The sequence below is a fragment of the Daucus carota genome, chromosome 1 (genome assembly GCF_001625215.2).
Source record: "Daucus carota subsp. sativus chromosome 1, DH1 v3.0, whole genome shotgun sequence".
Taxonomy (NCBI): domain Eukaryota; kingdom Viridiplantae; phylum Streptophyta; class Magnoliopsida; order Apiales; family Apiaceae; genus Daucus; species Daucus carota.
This window is the reverse complement of record NC_030381.2, coordinates 6,227,512-6,244,288: the sequence shown is the minus strand read 5'-3', so window position 1 is coordinate 6,244,288 and position 16,777 is coordinate 6,227,512. Positions and strand designations below refer to the sequence as shown.

At 34.6% G+C, this 16,777-nt stretch overlaps 3 protein-coding genes across 3 annotated transcripts; 1 reads left to right on the top strand and 2 right to left on the bottom strand.

Annotated features, from left to right (window-relative positions):
- Window positions 1-8: 8 nt before the first annotated feature.
- LOC108209716 (probable LRR receptor-like serine/threonine-protein kinase At1g12460) lies at window positions 9-3,532 on the bottom strand. Its single transcript, XM_017380781.2, has 2 exons — window positions 1,875-3,532; window positions 9-1,768 (listed from the first exon to the last, which is right to left on the bottom strand). Exons 1-2 carry the CDS (start codon window positions 3,044-3,046, stop codon window positions 301-303), a joined length of 2,640 nt encoding a protein of 879 aa, XP_017236270.1. The 5' UTR covers window positions 3,047-3,532; the 3' UTR covers window positions 9-300.
- A 582-nt stretch (window positions 3,533-4,114) lies between these two features.
- Window positions 4,115-4,836, top strand: LOC108216952 (uncharacterized). The gene is made up of 2 exons (XM_017389816.2): window positions 4,115-4,352; window positions 4,451-4,836. The coding sequence occupies exons 1-2, from the start codon at window positions 4,115-4,117 to the stop codon at window positions 4,834-4,836; spliced, it is 624 nt and encodes a 207-aa protein (XP_017245305.2).
- Window positions 4,837-8,717: 3,881 nt separating this feature from the next.
- LOC108222244 (uncharacterized) lies at window positions 8,718-13,080 on the bottom strand. The gene is made up of 4 exons (XM_017396193.2): window positions 12,451-13,080; window positions 11,383-11,619; window positions 11,060-11,277; window positions 8,718-9,115 (listed from the first exon to the last, which is right to left on the bottom strand). Exons 1-4 carry the CDS (start codon window positions 12,718-12,720, stop codon window positions 8,935-8,937), a joined length of 906 nt encoding a protein of 301 aa, XP_017251682.1. The 5' UTR covers window positions 12,721-13,080; the 3' UTR covers window positions 8,718-8,934.
- Window positions 13,081-16,777: the final 3,697 nt, after the last annotated feature.

Sequence of the window (16,777 nt, the reverse complement as noted above, 5' to 3'; positions counted from 1 at the left end):
AGAACGTATTGAACAACCGGAGAAATTCTTGTTATTCTTCATTTCCAGTCGAGAAACCAAAAAAGACCTATGGGTTCTTCTAGCAACAATTACAGTGAAAATTGATGGCGGTAATTTATTGAAATAAGTTTACAGTAAATACAAAAGAATGTGGTTTCTGTAATGAACTATAAGTTATTGTATCCCATGATCCCATCTTCACTAACACAATTCTGTCCCAAAGGATGAATTATGACCTTATCTTGACAGTGCTAATAACTATACAAGCTACGTTTTTACATTCTCCACCCAGTACAGTTATTAGGAACTCGGATCAGACCTTACGGACTCGAGAATCTGCGTGGCCTCGGCCATACTTGGTCTTCTGGAAGGCATTTCAGAAGTGCATACTAATCCCAACTTGAGAACCTGAATTAACTCGCTTTCAACAAAACCGCGCAAGCTTCTGTCAAAGCAATCCGAAGCGGATCCACTCTCTATCAACTCCCTAACATATTCACACAGAACAACCACCTCATTAGCCAGTGTACTCTCCACAGGCTTTCTTCCGGTGACTAGCTCTAACAAGACTACTCCAAAGCTATATACATCACATTTGTCACTCACTTTCAAACTTTGAGCCAGCTCTGGTGCAACATACCCAACTGCATTGTGAAATTTTGTAAATGTATTATTGTCGAGTAGAGGAAGGAACTTTACTAGCCCGTAATCTGACAACTTTGGCTCATAGCTCTCGTCTAGCAGTATGTTAGTAGACTTGATGTTAAGATGAAGAAGTGGAGGTTTGCAGTCATGGTGAAGGTACACAAGAGCTCTTGCTATTCCTAGAGCAATCTGATACCTCCTAGACCAATTCAGCTCACTATTACCACTTCCAGAACTAGTTCCAGGATGGTCAACTCCATGAAGACTGTTATACAAATTTCCATGGGAAATAAATTCGGACAATACTAAGTGCAAGCTAGAAGACCAGTAATATCCTTGAAACGCAACAAGATTTGGGTGTCGGAGGTTTCCTAAACGCCCAATTTCTTGCTCAAATTCTTCCTGGTTCCGTATTCTGCCTAAAGTCTCAAGCTTCTTCACTGCAATTGATATCCCACCTTCGAAACTTGTCCTATACACTGTTCCAATTGAACCCCCACCAATCAGGCAATCCTTATCTAGCAAAGCTTTAGTGCCTGTTTCCCAGTCCTCATACTTCGAGGGCAAACTTTTGCTGAACAGGACCAACTTCCCAATTATGATATTTGAGTCCGTTGAACCCAGGGGGGTACTCTCTACAACTGCAGCAGCTTCACCACTCTTCCTGCGAGACTTTATGTTTATTATAGTTATTAGTAAAACACCAGCGAGGATAATTGCAGCTGCAACAATTGCAACAATGGCAGAAACACTCAACAAACTGGATTTTTCTTTTGCTTGGGTGCCTGAGCAGGATATCAGAGGAGAACCGCAGAGCCCTGGATTGTGAAAAAATGCAGATGCTCCAAATTTCTGAATGGCAGGAACGGAAGGAATTATACCGGTAAGGCTGTTGTAGGAGAGATTAAAATAAGCCAACTCTAACAGATTTCCCAAAGACAATGGGATCGACCCAGATAACAAATTTTCTGATAGATCCAAAAGCTGCAGATTCGACAAATTTCCGAGGGTTGTTGGTATGCTTCCATTTAGCTGGTTGTTGTGCAGATCAAGGTTGACAAGGTATGACATATTATATAGGTTGCTTGGAATTTCACCCTCAAATGCATTGCCAGACACATCCCTGCCGTGATATTTAATGAATTAATCATTTTACAATTTAGAGTGATGCATAAATATGGATAAAGATGATAATGAACACCAGATAAAGGATAGGTGATTTTACTTACAGCTCTAGAAGAAACCTGCAATTGCACAACTCATCTGGAATTTCACCATCAAGGTTGAGATTGTGCAAGTCCAGAACTTGAAGAAGTTGGATATTTCCAAACTCTGCAGGTATTGTCCCAGTTAAGGAGTTGTTACCCAATCGTACAACCGAAAGTCTCTGCAAATTGGCAATATCAGGTGGAATACTTCCACTCAGTGTGTTGAATCCTAAATCAATAACCTTTAGGCCACTGCATTTGCTGATACTCCCTGGTATCTGCCCTGTAAAAGCATTTCCCGAGGCAGCAAAAATCTCTAATCTTTGACTGCAAGATTCTATCTCCGGAATCTGTCCCCAAAAGTCATTGTATGAAATATTGAAATAAGTAAGATTGCTGAATTGAAGAACATTAAAAGGGGCTGACCCAGCAAACTTATTGGTACCAAGATCCAAAAACTCCAAACTTCTACACTTTAAAATTTGATCTTGAACACTTCCCACAAGCCCATTGTTACTCAAAGATAGGGACATTAACCCAGGAATGTCACAAATTTGTGAAGGTAAACCGCCACTTAGTCTATTGTATGATACATCAAATCCAAGAAGACTTAAACAACTTCCAACAGATAAAGGAATCGAACCAGAAAGACTGTTTCTAGAAAAAGAAATGAACTTTGTTTTATTACAATTCTTGAATAAAGCTGAAGGAATTTCCCCATTATATCCATTATTCGACAAATCAAGAAATCTAATATTCGGCAAATCACCAAGAAATTCTGGAATCAAACCAGACAATGCATTTGAACTAACATTAATCTTCCACAATGTATCAATCTCACCATACTCAAATGGAATATTACCCGTAAATCTATTTCCAAAAAATGAAAGAATCCTTAAAGACTTCAAACCAGACAAGGCCGGCGACAAGATTCCACCTAAACTAGTATTCCAAAGAACAATTCTATACACATTCCCATCACTATTACAATAAACACCTTTAAAATCTTGACAAGGACTTTTACTAGAATCCCAAGAACCTAAACTATCAAAAGGGTCACTAGAAATGTTACCCTTGAATTGCAGCAAGATCTCCTTTTCACTAACACAAGAAACTACACCAAAATAAAATACAAGCAAGCTAATAACACAAAGAAAGTACTTGACAGATATTTTCATGCCCACATTCAGCATTACACATTATAAACCCTCAAAAAATTATACTAAAAAAATACAGTTATATCTACTTATAACTGATAACATCAATGCAGCCATTGTTTAGCAAAAAAGATTGAATCTTTTGAGATGGGTAGTGAAAAGATTGAATTTTTTGAGATGGGTAGTGAAGAAAGTGTGAAAAGAAGTGATCTTGGAGAAAGAATTGAGCTGGGGTTTACAAATGAAGTGAATGTATCTAATAAAGGTGTGTTTGGGGATGTGAATTGAGAAGAGACCCAAGAATTAAATGTTAAGAGAAGAAGTAGTGAAGGAGAGAGGTGCCCTTGCTTGGGTGGAAAAGAGAGAGGAGAGAGTGGCAGCTGGAGGGTTGGTGAAATTTTATTACAAAAGCCTCCGTGGACCGTGGGTGACATTTTCGGATCTATGTCTGAAAGGCTGTTAATTCAATAACCTCACTTAAAAATTCATAAAGAGTCCGGTTTCCGAACAAATGTTAATTTACGGGTTAAGTGAGTACTCCCTCCGTCCCAATCAATTCTATACAGTTTTCTTTTTGGGATGTCCCATCATTTCTATACATTTCCAAAATAGCAACTTTTTATAATATAAAACATTATTACACCTACTACATTCTCCCACTATCTCCATTATATAATAATAAAAACACTATTACACCCATTACTTTACTCCACTATCTCAAATCTATTATTAAAAAATAGAGTGATTGACACTTTGCACCCCTTATGTTCAGGCGCTTTTTCGATTTGGTCTCAAACAATTTTTTTTGGCAGTATGCACCCTAAAGTTTGAAAAGCGCTTCGCTTTGCACCCTTTTGACCACTCTCCGTTAATTGACCATTAAAGTTAACAGATTTCAGGTTTTCACTTTGCACCCCCACAGTTTTAATCTTTTTCATGAGTATTTTTGAAAAAAAAAGTTCAAAAAAAAATATTTTCTTCAAGACTCTTATATTCTATAAGTGGTGTTGGATCCAGTTGAGTACTCGAGGATAGAATTTCCAGACGTCAATGTAGTTAGAGAGAATCAGCAGATGGTGACTCAGTATTTCAGTTTAGAAGGACATGGTTCTGTGTCGAGACATGATCTGGTTAATTCTGGTTCATTTCCGCCTTGGTGCACCACATCAACCTGTAGATGACTACGAGATGACTGCTATTTCATCTGATGACAACGGGTATGTATCTCTATCTCCCAACGGCAGTGTTCAGAATTCAGGTTTCTTGAGTTCTACGATGACAAGCTTGATTGATGACCGAAACTCTGGTGACTCCATGGAGAAGAAGAGTCATCCTCTTGTTGGTCTGCTGAATTCTCCAAATCTATCGATCACTAAAGAGGCACTAAGGCCTACGGCTTGTCCAGACACTGCAACATCAAGAAAAGGACTTGAATACTAGACGCGAATATACCTAGTTCCAAAGACAATGTTCAAGAAAGCAGCAATGCCAAATTTGTTACTCAGGCACTGTCAGCTCCGCTTGGGAATATAAACCTGGAAGCTGAACAATCCACCATGCAGCAACAAATTGTTGACATGTACATGAGGAGCATGCAACAATTCTCCGAGTCCCTGGAGAAATTGAAACTCCCAATGGATCTCAACAAGCCGGAAACTGACAACCAAGGTAATGTGATCCAAAACCTTAACAACAGTGTAGAAGTTGAGAAGAAAAAAGACGTTGCAAGGGTATTTTACGGCAGCAGGGCATTTTTCCGAATCATCCTTAATGCAGCAGCAGCAGACATAAACTCTATGAACAAATTTGCTAATGGTGATTCCTAGATGAAAGTTAATTTATCATGTATTTGGTGCGATTTTGTTTCTCAAGTATGTTAATTTGATGGCTTTGTTTAACTTAGTTCTGCAGTGGAAAATCATTTAATCTGTTGGCTACCAGTCATGTAGTAGTTTTATGTACTGTATAACTGGAATGTTTATCTTACATGTATCTGCAATTCTGCATTGATCATGGGAAGGGAGGACGAGGCCTTTCACTAGGTCATCGACGATCTTGAGGAAAATATTTTTTTTGGAAAAAAATATTTCATAATACTCATGAAAAAAAATTAAAACTGTGGGGTGCAAAGTGAAAACCTGAAATCTGTTAACTTTAACGGTCAATTAACGGAGAGTGGTCAAAAGGGTGCAAAACGAAACGCTTTTCAAATTTTTGGGTGCATATTGCCAAAAAAAATTGTTTGAGACCAAATCGAAAAAACGCCTAAACATAAGGGGTGCAAAGTGTCAATCACTCTAAAAAATATATGGGTCCCACTACTTTACCAACTTTCCATATAACTTTACTCATTTCTTACACTTTTTCATGGTCTCCGTGTCCGATCCCAATGTATATAATTCATTGGGACGGAGGGAGTAATTCTTTTTATATGAATCAGGGACAGCATTCTAATCATATTCTTATAACTAATTTGTCTTGTGGTGATAAAAATTAATTTAGTCTCTGGTCATTTACAATTCTGGTTCGGTCATGATCTTGTTAAAGTATTTTCGGTTTTTCTAAGGGCACACAATAATCACTAAATTCTATAAAAATGGCATATTCTGATTGGTGAAGTCGATGTGAATGCAGGAGGGCCATTCTCATTTATTATTCATCCATCAATAAAAATGAGTATTTTTATTGGAGTTAGGGACTATTGTGTGCCCTTGGGCACACCACAGAAAATCCCAAGTATTTTTTATCTTCAAAATTTGCCAAGTTTCTCTGATTCACCTACTGTATAAATTTTGTCTATATTGACAAGCATTTGCTACAGATGAGTACAATGTTATCCGTGAAAATTTGAAGCTTGAACATCTGGGGTACTGTACTCTCTAGTCTCTGCAAGAAGGGGATTTTCAAATAATGAGGTACTGAAAATTTTCAATGTAAACACAGCAACATTCATTATTGGAGGGAGGTACGGGTACCAGTGTTACAGTAATATTGTCCGTTTTAAACCGAAGTGGTATAAACGCAATGATACGACATAGTACTTAGTTAAAATAATCCGAATATAGGGACTGTTTTTTTATATCTAAAATACAGAAGTGAAATATAATATGTGGCTCTGTGCTCGTATTAACATATACAAGTGATGACCTATTTTTAACTAATGACGAGCATATACTAAAATGAGTTGCTGGAAAAAAAATATTACACAGAGATGTTATAATTTCATTCATCTGAAAATTATACTATTATTTTAAAATTTTTCACGTCCAATATTTCTTTTCATTAAACGCATATTACTATCGTTGGTATGTCACGACAAGTGCATACTGAATTCTGAAATATACATGCAGGGTCTCCGTCTCCGTAACACTAAGCTTGTGTTCACTTGGAGTGAATGGAATGGAGGGCAAATGGAATGAATTTTGTACTCAAAAATGGTGTTGATAAAAAAAAATGTATACAATTTTCATTTCTTCAATCACTCCATTCCTACTATTTTAACTAGAATTCTATCCCACATGTTTTGGAAGGAATGCTCATTCCATCTATACATCATATTTCTTTACAATCTTAATCACAAAAAAATTTAACTCATTCATATTTAGTCACTATTAGCTCATACTTTATTCTTTCTCCATAAAATTTCTATGTAATTTTTCATTCCATTCTCCCCTCATTCCATTTCATCTAAGTGAACAACCTAATTAGTTTGAAGCATTTATTCCGTTCACCAACCTCACCAACTATGCTAACGGGCACCAGCAGTCCATCGCAATCCAAAATTCACCTTTTTACTGCATTTTCTTTTTTGTCATGGAGTATTTTTTTACTGCTCTTTATTTACAACCAAGAAGAAAAGTTTCGAGTGTTAATAATTACTATCGGTTATTAGCTGTTAGCTGCCAAGTGCCACAACTTTTGGGCTTTCGAACTTGTTTTATTGTTTCTAGTTTTCGGTATGGTCCTTTCGTTTTCGCATACTTTTTTGACTAGAGATGACAAAAGACAAACTGCTAGCGCAAAATTTTAAACTTTTTGTTTGGAAAGTAATAGGGACAGATATGATCCGTTAATGGAACTTATATTTATTTAGTATAAGTCTTTTTAATTTAATGCAGAGTGTGTGTATCATTTCTTTGTATTCTCGTGACCAGCAGAATTTGCTGGCAGAAGAAATGCTTGTGGGATACTATCTATCCCTTCTTTTTTTTCTTTTTTCTTAATTCATATTTCGAATTTTTAATAGTGGTTAAATTCCTTTTTTAAACATTATTGACACGTACACGTTAAATGAGGAGGAAAAATACTTAATTTGAAATGAAAAGCTAAAAAATATATTAACGATGGAATGAAGAGAACACAAATTTATAAAATCAAATATATGATTCAATTATTAAAAGAATTGGATAGATAATTTCAAAAATTAAAATAAAGTTGGATACATGTTTAGATTTGGATTGATCCGTGAAGGGACAAAATATTTGATCCTCAATCCAAGTCTGTGTGAATGGAAGTAAATTTTTAATGGAGCGAAAATCTTGTCCAATCTGATCCAAGTCATTTTAACATATACATTTTGATTTTAAATTTTTTGATTCATTCATATTCTAAATCGACTAAATAAATCTGTTAATATTAATTTCACAATTACAAACTTTCTATAATGATAAAAAAATATGTCAATTTCAACCGCATCAAATTGTAAAATTGTTGAATGTATTACAAAACGTTACAAAATAAAATAATTTTGCAGGTGAAAACTAGAGCAGAAAAAATAGCGCGGTAGAGTCGATAAAAGTCTCAAAATATTTTTATACATACATGCTCTATATTTTTGTATCATTGTGTGATGCAACCGACTTCTACGTATAGTTAAAATTTGAGTTATCATTTTATATATAATTATTATAATAATATATTATCATCAACATTTTTAATTTTAATTTTGAATTTAAATAATAAATTAAGAACAAAATTATAAGGAAATTTAAGAACAAAATGGTGAAGGGAAGTTAAAAAAAGTTTGATGAAAATAAAATATAAATACTTGTCCAAAATAATACTATATCGACGAGCAATACGGCCTGTGGATCCTGGTTGACAGAGGGACAAAATTAATTGGGTTTCAGGGATTCAGGATAAGTCCTACAAATTATTGAGTCTGCTACTAGTCAGTTTTGGTAGTGGAAATAGACTAGACGCAGCATTAGAAACATCAACTTCACCCCGTGTGTACAACACTGCATTACCAGTTGTGTATACCACTGATTCTAGCTAGTTTTTGTATAGCTCTGCAGCTGCTGTTTAGCACTCAGCTTGGAGGCCCTTACCAGACTCTTTTCAGCGGAAAAATGTCATTCTAGAATTTAGATTATCTCATTATGTGAAGATTACCTCATTCTATGATTTTTCAATCAGCGCAAGATTATAACAACACTTTCTTCTGGCCGGAGCAAGATTATCTCATTCTTAGATTTTAATGTATTAGTACATTTTTGTTATAGCAGAAATTCTCATTGTCATATTACTAATCACACGTGTGCAATAACATTCACAACCGCAACCTGATTTGCGCAAGATGTAAAAGAACTTCGAGGGCAATGGGTCCATATTATTGGGAGGGGAAGACTATCCGAAACTCTGGGTTAGATATCGAGACATCTTAGGTGTGTAACGGGGACTTTGTACGAAAGAAATATACTGTTGATTCAAGAAATAAAAATCGATATGATCAATATATATTAACTCAGAAGACACTCATGTTAGATGTTGGTTTCCACTGTTTCCCTCACAATTTTATCTATACACCATGATTACTGATATAGACAAAAAAAAATCATCCAATTTATGCACAGAATCAGAATTCTATCAGTTGGCTGAGATCCCCAACCTGGTCCAGGAAGTGAGAGCATAATCACAGAGACTTACTGTAACAGTGGTTCTTCTTCCATTTGCAATTCCTTTAGGCGTCTTTTAGCATAGATTGTAATTATGACAGTGGTAGTCACAGTTAAACAGAAGCCACAAACATTGAAGATGATCTGAGTTGTTGAGAGGGTGCGCTGATCAGTTGAAGCGTCAGCTAGAGTTTTTATCATTATGCCACTGCAAACAAAACAAGATTAGTAAGTTATGACGGTAAAATATGACAATATCCAGCAGGGTAATTAAAGTAAAAATGTCAGATAGCTTTCTCTTCCAAACATAAAAGAAAATGCTGATTATACATTCACTCCCTGCACACTTGTGTTATTATGCAGCCGTAAAATTAGCTAAACCTCCAAATGCAAAGTCAAAATACTTTCTGCAGAACCCTATATACCTGATGTGGAACCATCCTTATATGTTGGCAACATAAAATTCAAACAAATATAATCTGGACTCTCAATTAGCCTTATTATGACACCTAAAAACTCATCCCTTAACAATGCTTACCACCCTTGTTTGCGTATACAAAGAATTGTTTCCTTGAATAAGGTATTTTACAAACAAAAGTACTTATATATATATATATATATATATATATATATATATATATATATGTGTGTGTGTGTGTGTGTGCGCGCGCGCGCGCTAGGCCATTGTTAAGAAGGTTGTCATAGTCAGCTCGGGTTATAATTTTTCTAAACATAATGGTCGTGACAAATGACAACTAAAGTCAACCTGAAACATCCAAGAACAATCATCCTATTCAAATTGACTAGACTATCATTACATTTGCTCATAACTAGTTGTATATGATATATGTACATAATTATATGACCATTGATAAAAAAGATCTCGTTTAATTTTTTAACATGATATAAATTATATTATGTACTCTTACACAAAAGCTCTTCGCATCTTGCAAGAAGCTCATCCCATCTTGTTATAATCATCAACTCAAAAGCTGGCACACTACTGTAGACTTGACTAAACGAGTTCATTCATATACATCAAAGCATCCTAATATACTGACTGCTGTTCTTGATGTTCTTGAACCTTGACACTTCAAAAGGTTAAAAAGTTCTATAGCTTTGTAAAATTACTCTGCTTGCACCCAGGGGCGGTGCCACACTGGGGCCTGGGGGGACATGTGCCCCCACAGGTCTCCCTTTGTGGGCCCCACATATTAGTAATACTCGTATTTTTGTCATTTGTGTCCCGGATAAATTACTAAATCTCTCCATGAAATCATCTCAGCTTCAGTCTATTTCAGTTCTAGCAGTAGTTTCAGCATGGTCATGCTTCTCTAGGATTTGTATGTCTAAATCAGTTGTGGTAGCAGGTTGGTTTTTAAATAAGATTTGAAGGGTAGAATGTTTAGCCAGGTCTGTTTGTTCCAGTTTGTAGTAGTTGTTGTTCAAATTTGTAAAACTAATTGAGTAACATATTTTGAGAATAATCGAAAAATTAAACGTGCCCCCCTTGAATATTTTGTCTGGCTCCGCCACTGCTTGCACCTATAGTAACACACAGTCTTCATCCTACTTAATGTGAGTTTCATAATGTAAAACATATAAGCAAATTCTATCTAAATTCTTGGAACAGGAATTGGCATGCAGATACCTTATTTATTTTCTCACTAAAAATTCACTAGACAAACTCAGAAGGCAAGTACTTTTATGATCATGCAAGCCTGCTTAGTAACTATCAAGGAGGATCAAAGAAGTGCATACAGCACAAATCTGGAAGCAAACAATAAGTTTTACTCCCTCCATTTCTATTTACTTCTCTCGTTTGATATGCGGGGACTGTTCATAACATGAGATAAATTACTAATTTACATCTAATCTATAAGATTAAATATATTCACGATTTGTTGGATTCGTATTTACAAATACTTTAATATGATGAAGTTTTTATATTTAATACTAATACGAAATTAAAGATATTAACGATCAAAAGTGTGCGTTGGCAAACGTGATAAAGAGAAACAGGAAGAGTATTATGGGACGGAGGGAGTACTATGCATGACATAAAGAGTACTCAGAGAATCAGCATGGCTTACTTACACATAAGGGACAGTTGGTGCATATATACAAAGTTCAAACAGAAAAGAAAACTTACGTATAGATTGCAACAAGGATTTCGGGCACCATTCCAACCATTGAACCCAACAAGTAAGGTATATACTTCACATTCGTTGCCACAGCACAGTAGTTAAATACAATATATGGAAAAGGAGAAATTCTAATCAGTGTTACAGCCTGAAATTGATAAACTTGATTTCCTTCACCAGCCAATTTTATGACACGGGCTTTCTTCGGATATCTTTGTAACCACTCCTATAATAAAAATAAATGATGTAAGATGAATTTGTATAAAACAAAAATGATTCCAATTTTGTCTCGAAAGAAATTTGATCATTTTAGGATTAGCAATGTACTCACTTGCATTTTATTATGGAATAGGAGACCTATAAAATATGGAAGTGACACACCGATAGTCACTCCACCTATGATAAGCAGGAAACCATAACCATAACCGAATGTCATCCCAGCCACCCACATGGAAGGAGTAGATGGTAGGAAAATAACAGGAAATAATGCCACAGATGCAAAAACTATAGCTGCTAAAACAGGCTTGCTAAACGTAGTGGTTTCCCAGTTTAATATAGGAACAATCTCCTGCAAAAAAAATAAAAAATATCATCCATTAGAAAGCAGGTATCTTTAACCAATCTGCATACTTGTTAGAGAGCCAGGAACATATATGCTTGCAACTAACATTTTTTGGCATACTTGTTAAAGAGACAGGAAAATATATGCTTGCAACTAACATTTTTTGGCAACCGGATACATTTATAGCTTCACAATACAAAGGAGAGGACAAGGTAGTAAAGAATTGGCCATGTCCCTATTTAGACTACATTGCAAGCTTTACACACAATTAATCATAATAATGTGGCTCCTCTAGACATGATGAGTGGCATTCAGGTTTCTACCTAATAGTAGGCTGGTAGCTAATTCAGTATTGAAACTTCTTCCTAAATCAAATCTCGAGATACATACAAAATTATTGATCCAATTAACAATCATCTTCTACATGAATGATCGAGAAGCAAATTCTTCCTGATCAAAAAGCTCAGCAGCATCAAAAAGCTCAGCAGCATGATAACAGTTCTTTAAACAAAAAGCTTGAGGCTTTTTCTCTAGAGCCTGAAAGTTCCATCAGGGGAACAATCATGTCCAAATTTACATTCCCTATCAATATGTTCTTGCTAGCTGGATCATACAAGAACAGCATAAACATTAAGGTACAATCCAGCACATCACCACCATCTTACACTATTACTGTGAATATGTTAATTCTAACACAAAACCCGCATCGCAAAGTCCAAAACACAGCATCACAACAGACTTCCAACATCAAATTAAACAAATCATCACTCAAACAAACAACACATACAAAACTAAACTAAACTGAACTAATATGAATGAAACAGAGTAGATGAATACCTTATCCATGAAAAAAGGACCAACCCATTTAAAGAAAACAGCAGCCAAAACCCCCAAAAACAAAATCAAAAGAATAAGCTTAGCCCACCACCAAATCAAACACCACCATCTCCCACTAGTCATCATCATTGAATCACTATTACTTCCCACTCCTCCTTCACTTTGCCCATGTTGCCCCTCTACTTCCCTCATATTTACATACTCACCCTTCAATTCATCAATATTCACCTCTATTTGACCCCCTTCCTCCACATTCACATCATAGGTCATCACTCAGTTCCTCACAAACCCTAGAAAATTAGTGCTTCAAATCAAAAGGGCCTCCAAGATTTAGGGTTTTCTGGATGGGTTCTCAAAAGTGAGGACTAAAGATAAGAAATCACTTGGATTGAAAGCAAGACTAGCCCATTGTGTGTGAACAAAAGCTATAGATATATACAGTTCTGTTTTTGTATGTATTGTATTAAAGTGGAAGAGGCACATAAAATAAGAAATCTGGTTGATCGTACGACGTCGTTTGGGCTGGATGACACGTCGCATACAGCTGTGACATGGAGAGGGGAGAGCCGACTCTCACCGTCAGTTTAATTCTGTAGAGCGGAGAGGTCTGTGTAAAGCGGAGTTGTGTGTGTAGGGTGATCCTCTGTGAGAAGGTCTAACTTAAGGCCAAACCGTCGTATTGTTCTGAGCCGTAGATTGAGGTTGGTGGTTGGCTCAGATTGTGCCACGCGTCACATCATTTTGACGACATAATAAAGTTGAATTTAGTTTTTCGTTTTTTTTTCACTATGGTATAGTTTATTAATATACTCCTCCCGTCCCTTTTTACATGTACATTTTGATTTTTGATCAGTCAAATTGATTTTATTTTGACTTAACTTTACATGTATCAAATAATTGAGAAAAATAATAAAAATTATATCAATAAAAAGTATATTTATTTTATTTTAATATGCAACTTTCAGATTTTAAAGATTATGAGTAGATAATTTGTAATGTTTAGTCAAAAATTGGTCAATTTGACTCCTCAAAATGCAAAATGAACATTTAAGGGGAAGGAGGGAGCAGTTTATTCGTGTATCACCAACCATTACATATTATTTTTGAGTCAGATGATTAAAGAGTACTCCCTCCGTCCCTCTGAATTGTATATATTGGGGGACGGGGACGCGGCACGGACTGTAATGCTCCTGTAAAGTGTAGTTGTGTAATTTATTTTTAAAATTTTCTTTTTCTGAATTAAAGTTTGAATGTTCTATTTTTATTCAGAAAAAGAAAATCTCAAAAATAAGTTACGGAACTATATTTTATAAGAGCATTGAAATGCGTGTCAAACAGTTGAAAAGAAACGTATACAATTAAATGAGACAGATGGAGTAGATTATTAGCTTAATGATATGTCTCAATCATGAAGAACAGATAAATTATTATTCTAAATTATTCTGCTGTATAAGTTATAATACTACCGGCTTTCCCTTATTCGAACCAAGTACAGATTGTCATTAATTTATATTTAACTTTTAAAATAAGGTGAATGAGGTGCCAAGTTTACATTTATTCTCAAGACAATTACGAATCGAAATTTTGATAGTGACACATATTTGAATTACGAGATAAAGTACACAACGGCCTACATATTTATATCAAGATCACTTTCGTATATAATACATTTAATGCACATAAAATACATTTAATGCACAATAGTACTAGAAATTATGTGTGATGTGATTCTCCGTTCCAAAAATGAAAGTCATACTCCCTTCCCTCCGTCCTATTATAAATACAAGTATCTTTTTAAAAAATTACGCATGTTAAAAAAATATTAATTTGATAATATTTTTGCGCTTGTAGTCCTAATAAATGTAGACTCTTATTCAACCCTCATTAATTGTTATACAACTCTCAACAAAGGTAGTTTTGGAATAATGTCAATATATTTTCAGAATTCAAAAATAAACAAGTATTATGAGATAATTTAAAATAATTTAATTAGAAAGATTAATGTTAATGCGGAGGATTCATTATCGTCATTTAAATTATAACCAGTACACCATTTTGTCTTTATCTTGATATATCTGACATTTTCTTTGGTTTATTAGAATTTGAAAAATCAATCCGAAAAATAGCATCATATATTCATATTGATATTTTATTCAAATTCGGTTCCATTTGCCATATACATAGCAACTTCTAGTAAGTAGCAACATGGAATTGTCAATTGTGGATCAACCGAAGTTTAAAATGTTGCAGTTAAGTGGATTTTATATATGTTATTGGATTAATCTTAACTTAGCAACCTTAATGAAGCAGTTCAATACTTCTATGTAGTAGTTACGTGGATCACATGCGGCCCAACAGAGTAGTTGATCAATCAAAGAAAAATACAATTGCGTGAAAGCAAAAAGTGACATGAAAGGAAAGAGAGCCAAACGTTAAAATAAAAAACGTACACAAAACAGTGTCTAAGAACCAGATATTTGATAAAGAAGGAAAGGCAAGTAAAGATGGTCCAAAATGCAAGCAAACAACAAAGTGTGGATGCCAAGAGAATAAACCCAGTGAGAGTTGTTAGCACCTCAATTATTTTTTAATCTTTTCTCTCTAGTGCCAACGGATATTTGTGGTTCGTGAGGCAAACAACTCGTTGTGTGGCTAAATAAGAAATCAAGATAACGAATTTTAGATAATTCAAATGGAAGTGTTGATACACGCTCCGATCAATTTTTTAAAAATCGAGTTCCAAATTTAAAATATAAATTTATTTTTTTAGTTTCGAATATCTTGGAAGGAAGTTTTCGGAATAGCAAGCGCATGTTAAAAAATCAATTTTTTTTTTCCAATTTCGTATTTATTGAAAGATTTTTCTTTTTTTGATAATTATTTATTGAAAGAAATTTGAAATGGCAAAAAAACAAAGATTTATAACTGATATCAACATGACTAAAAACAAACAAATAAAGATTGAGCTAAATTTAATTCGACAATATAAATAATCTCAATTTAGGAAAAGTAACCACCAATTCGTTTATCAAATAATATAGAAATATAAAAACATCTTGAAGCACGAGTCAAGAAGCTAATTTTAAATAATTCAATATTCGGTTCTAATAACAAGTATTAATAATTTATCTTCAAAAACAAGTATTAATAATTTGAGGCGACATATATTTTCTTTGGGCCGGGCTCATACTTTTTGCTATAAATGAACAGAATTTTGTGAGAAATATAATATTAACACGAATTATCAAGGCCTAAATTTGTTGGGCTAAATTTGAAGATTAGTAGCTGGACTCCAACATTGAGCCGCACCTTATAAGGCCGCAACTCATTAAGCGCATTACCTGGACCTTTTCATCACCCACAAAGCCACTCTTGATTGCTAGTCATAGAGCATCTCCAATAACCTCTTAAAGTGGCTCTTAAAACCAAAAGTAAAGAGGATAAGAGAAAATAGAGCTCCAATAAGCTCCTAATGGCTCTTAAAAATACTAAGAGCATCTCCAAGAGGCTCTTCATTTAGGCTCTTAACTTGAGATTTGAGGAGGGAGAAGCAAAATGTTGCTCCAAGAGACTCTTAAGTGGCTCTTAAATCTTAAGAGCCTCTTGTTTCTCTCTCCTCTCTCCTCAAAGTTAAGAGCCACCACATGGCTCCTAACTTATTTTTTCACAATAAAAAAATCCTTCCCTCCAATCAACCTCCATCTTTCCCTCTTTTTTGTTATAGTGGAGCCCAATATATGGATAAAATATGAAATAGAGAAGAGATGTAAAGAGTATTGTTGGAGTTTACACTCTTAACTTTGTCCTAAATTATTAAGAGCCACATTTTTTATATTATATTTAGGAGCCAACAAGGAGGCTCTTGGAGATGCTCTAAGAGGCCCTTCTCTCCTCTCTTTTAGGAGCCACTACAAGGCTTTTAACTTGTTTTTTGTAATATAATATTCACTATCACCCATGTGACTTTGTACTTTTATCATAGTGGAGTTCAAATAATAATAAAATATAATGTTAAGAGTGAGTATAAAGAGCATTATTGGAGTTCAAACTCCTAACAATGTACTAACTTACTAGTATATTATACATAGGAGCCAACTAAGAGACTATTGGAGATGCTCTTATCGAAGTATGTAGACCAAGAATCAGTTATATAAATAATTAAATATAAATATAAATCAATATATATTTTTTTAAATAAATAATTGTTTCAAAGTATATTTTTTCAAAAGTGGAATGAAATAGAAGGTTTATGTAATATAATTTATATATGTTTGTTTTAATCAAGTGAAAAGTTAAAAATATAATAAAATATAAGATAATGTAGGAA

What these genes read in the sequence shown, in the direction of transcription:
- LOC108222244 (XM_017396193.2), bottom strand. Translation starts at nt 12,720, where the DNA reads ATGACCTATGATGTGAATGTGGAGGAAGGGGGTCAAATAGAGGTGAAT. An exon ending in GTCCTTTTTTCATGGATAAG is followed by an intron (nt 11,620 to 12,450) that starts GTATTCATCTAC and finishes TTTTTTTTGCAG; the next exon opens with GAGATTGTTCCTATATTAAA. An exon ending in TATTCCATAATAAAATGCAA is followed by an intron (nt 11,278 to 11,382) that starts GTGAGTACATTG and finishes TTTTTATTATAG; the next exon opens with GAGTGGTTACAAAGATATCC.
- LOC108216952 (XM_017389816.2), top strand. Translation starts at nt 4,115, where the DNA reads ATGGTTCTGTGTCGAGACATGATCTGGTTAATTCTGGTTCATTTCCGC. An exon ending in GAAGAGTCATCCTCTTGTTG is followed by an intron (nt 4,353 to 4,450) that starts GTCTGCTGAATT and finishes CTTGAATACTAG; the next exon opens with ACGCGAATATACCTAGTTCC.
- LOC108209716 (XM_017380781.2), bottom strand. Translation starts at nt 3,046, where the DNA reads ATGCTGAATGTGGGCATGAAAATATCTGTCAAGTACTTTCTTTGTGTT. An exon ending in TGCAGGTTTCTTCTAGAGCT is followed by an intron (nt 1,769 to 1,874) that starts GTAAGTAAAATC and finishes ATATCACGGCAG; the next exon opens with GGATGTGTCTGGCAATGCAT.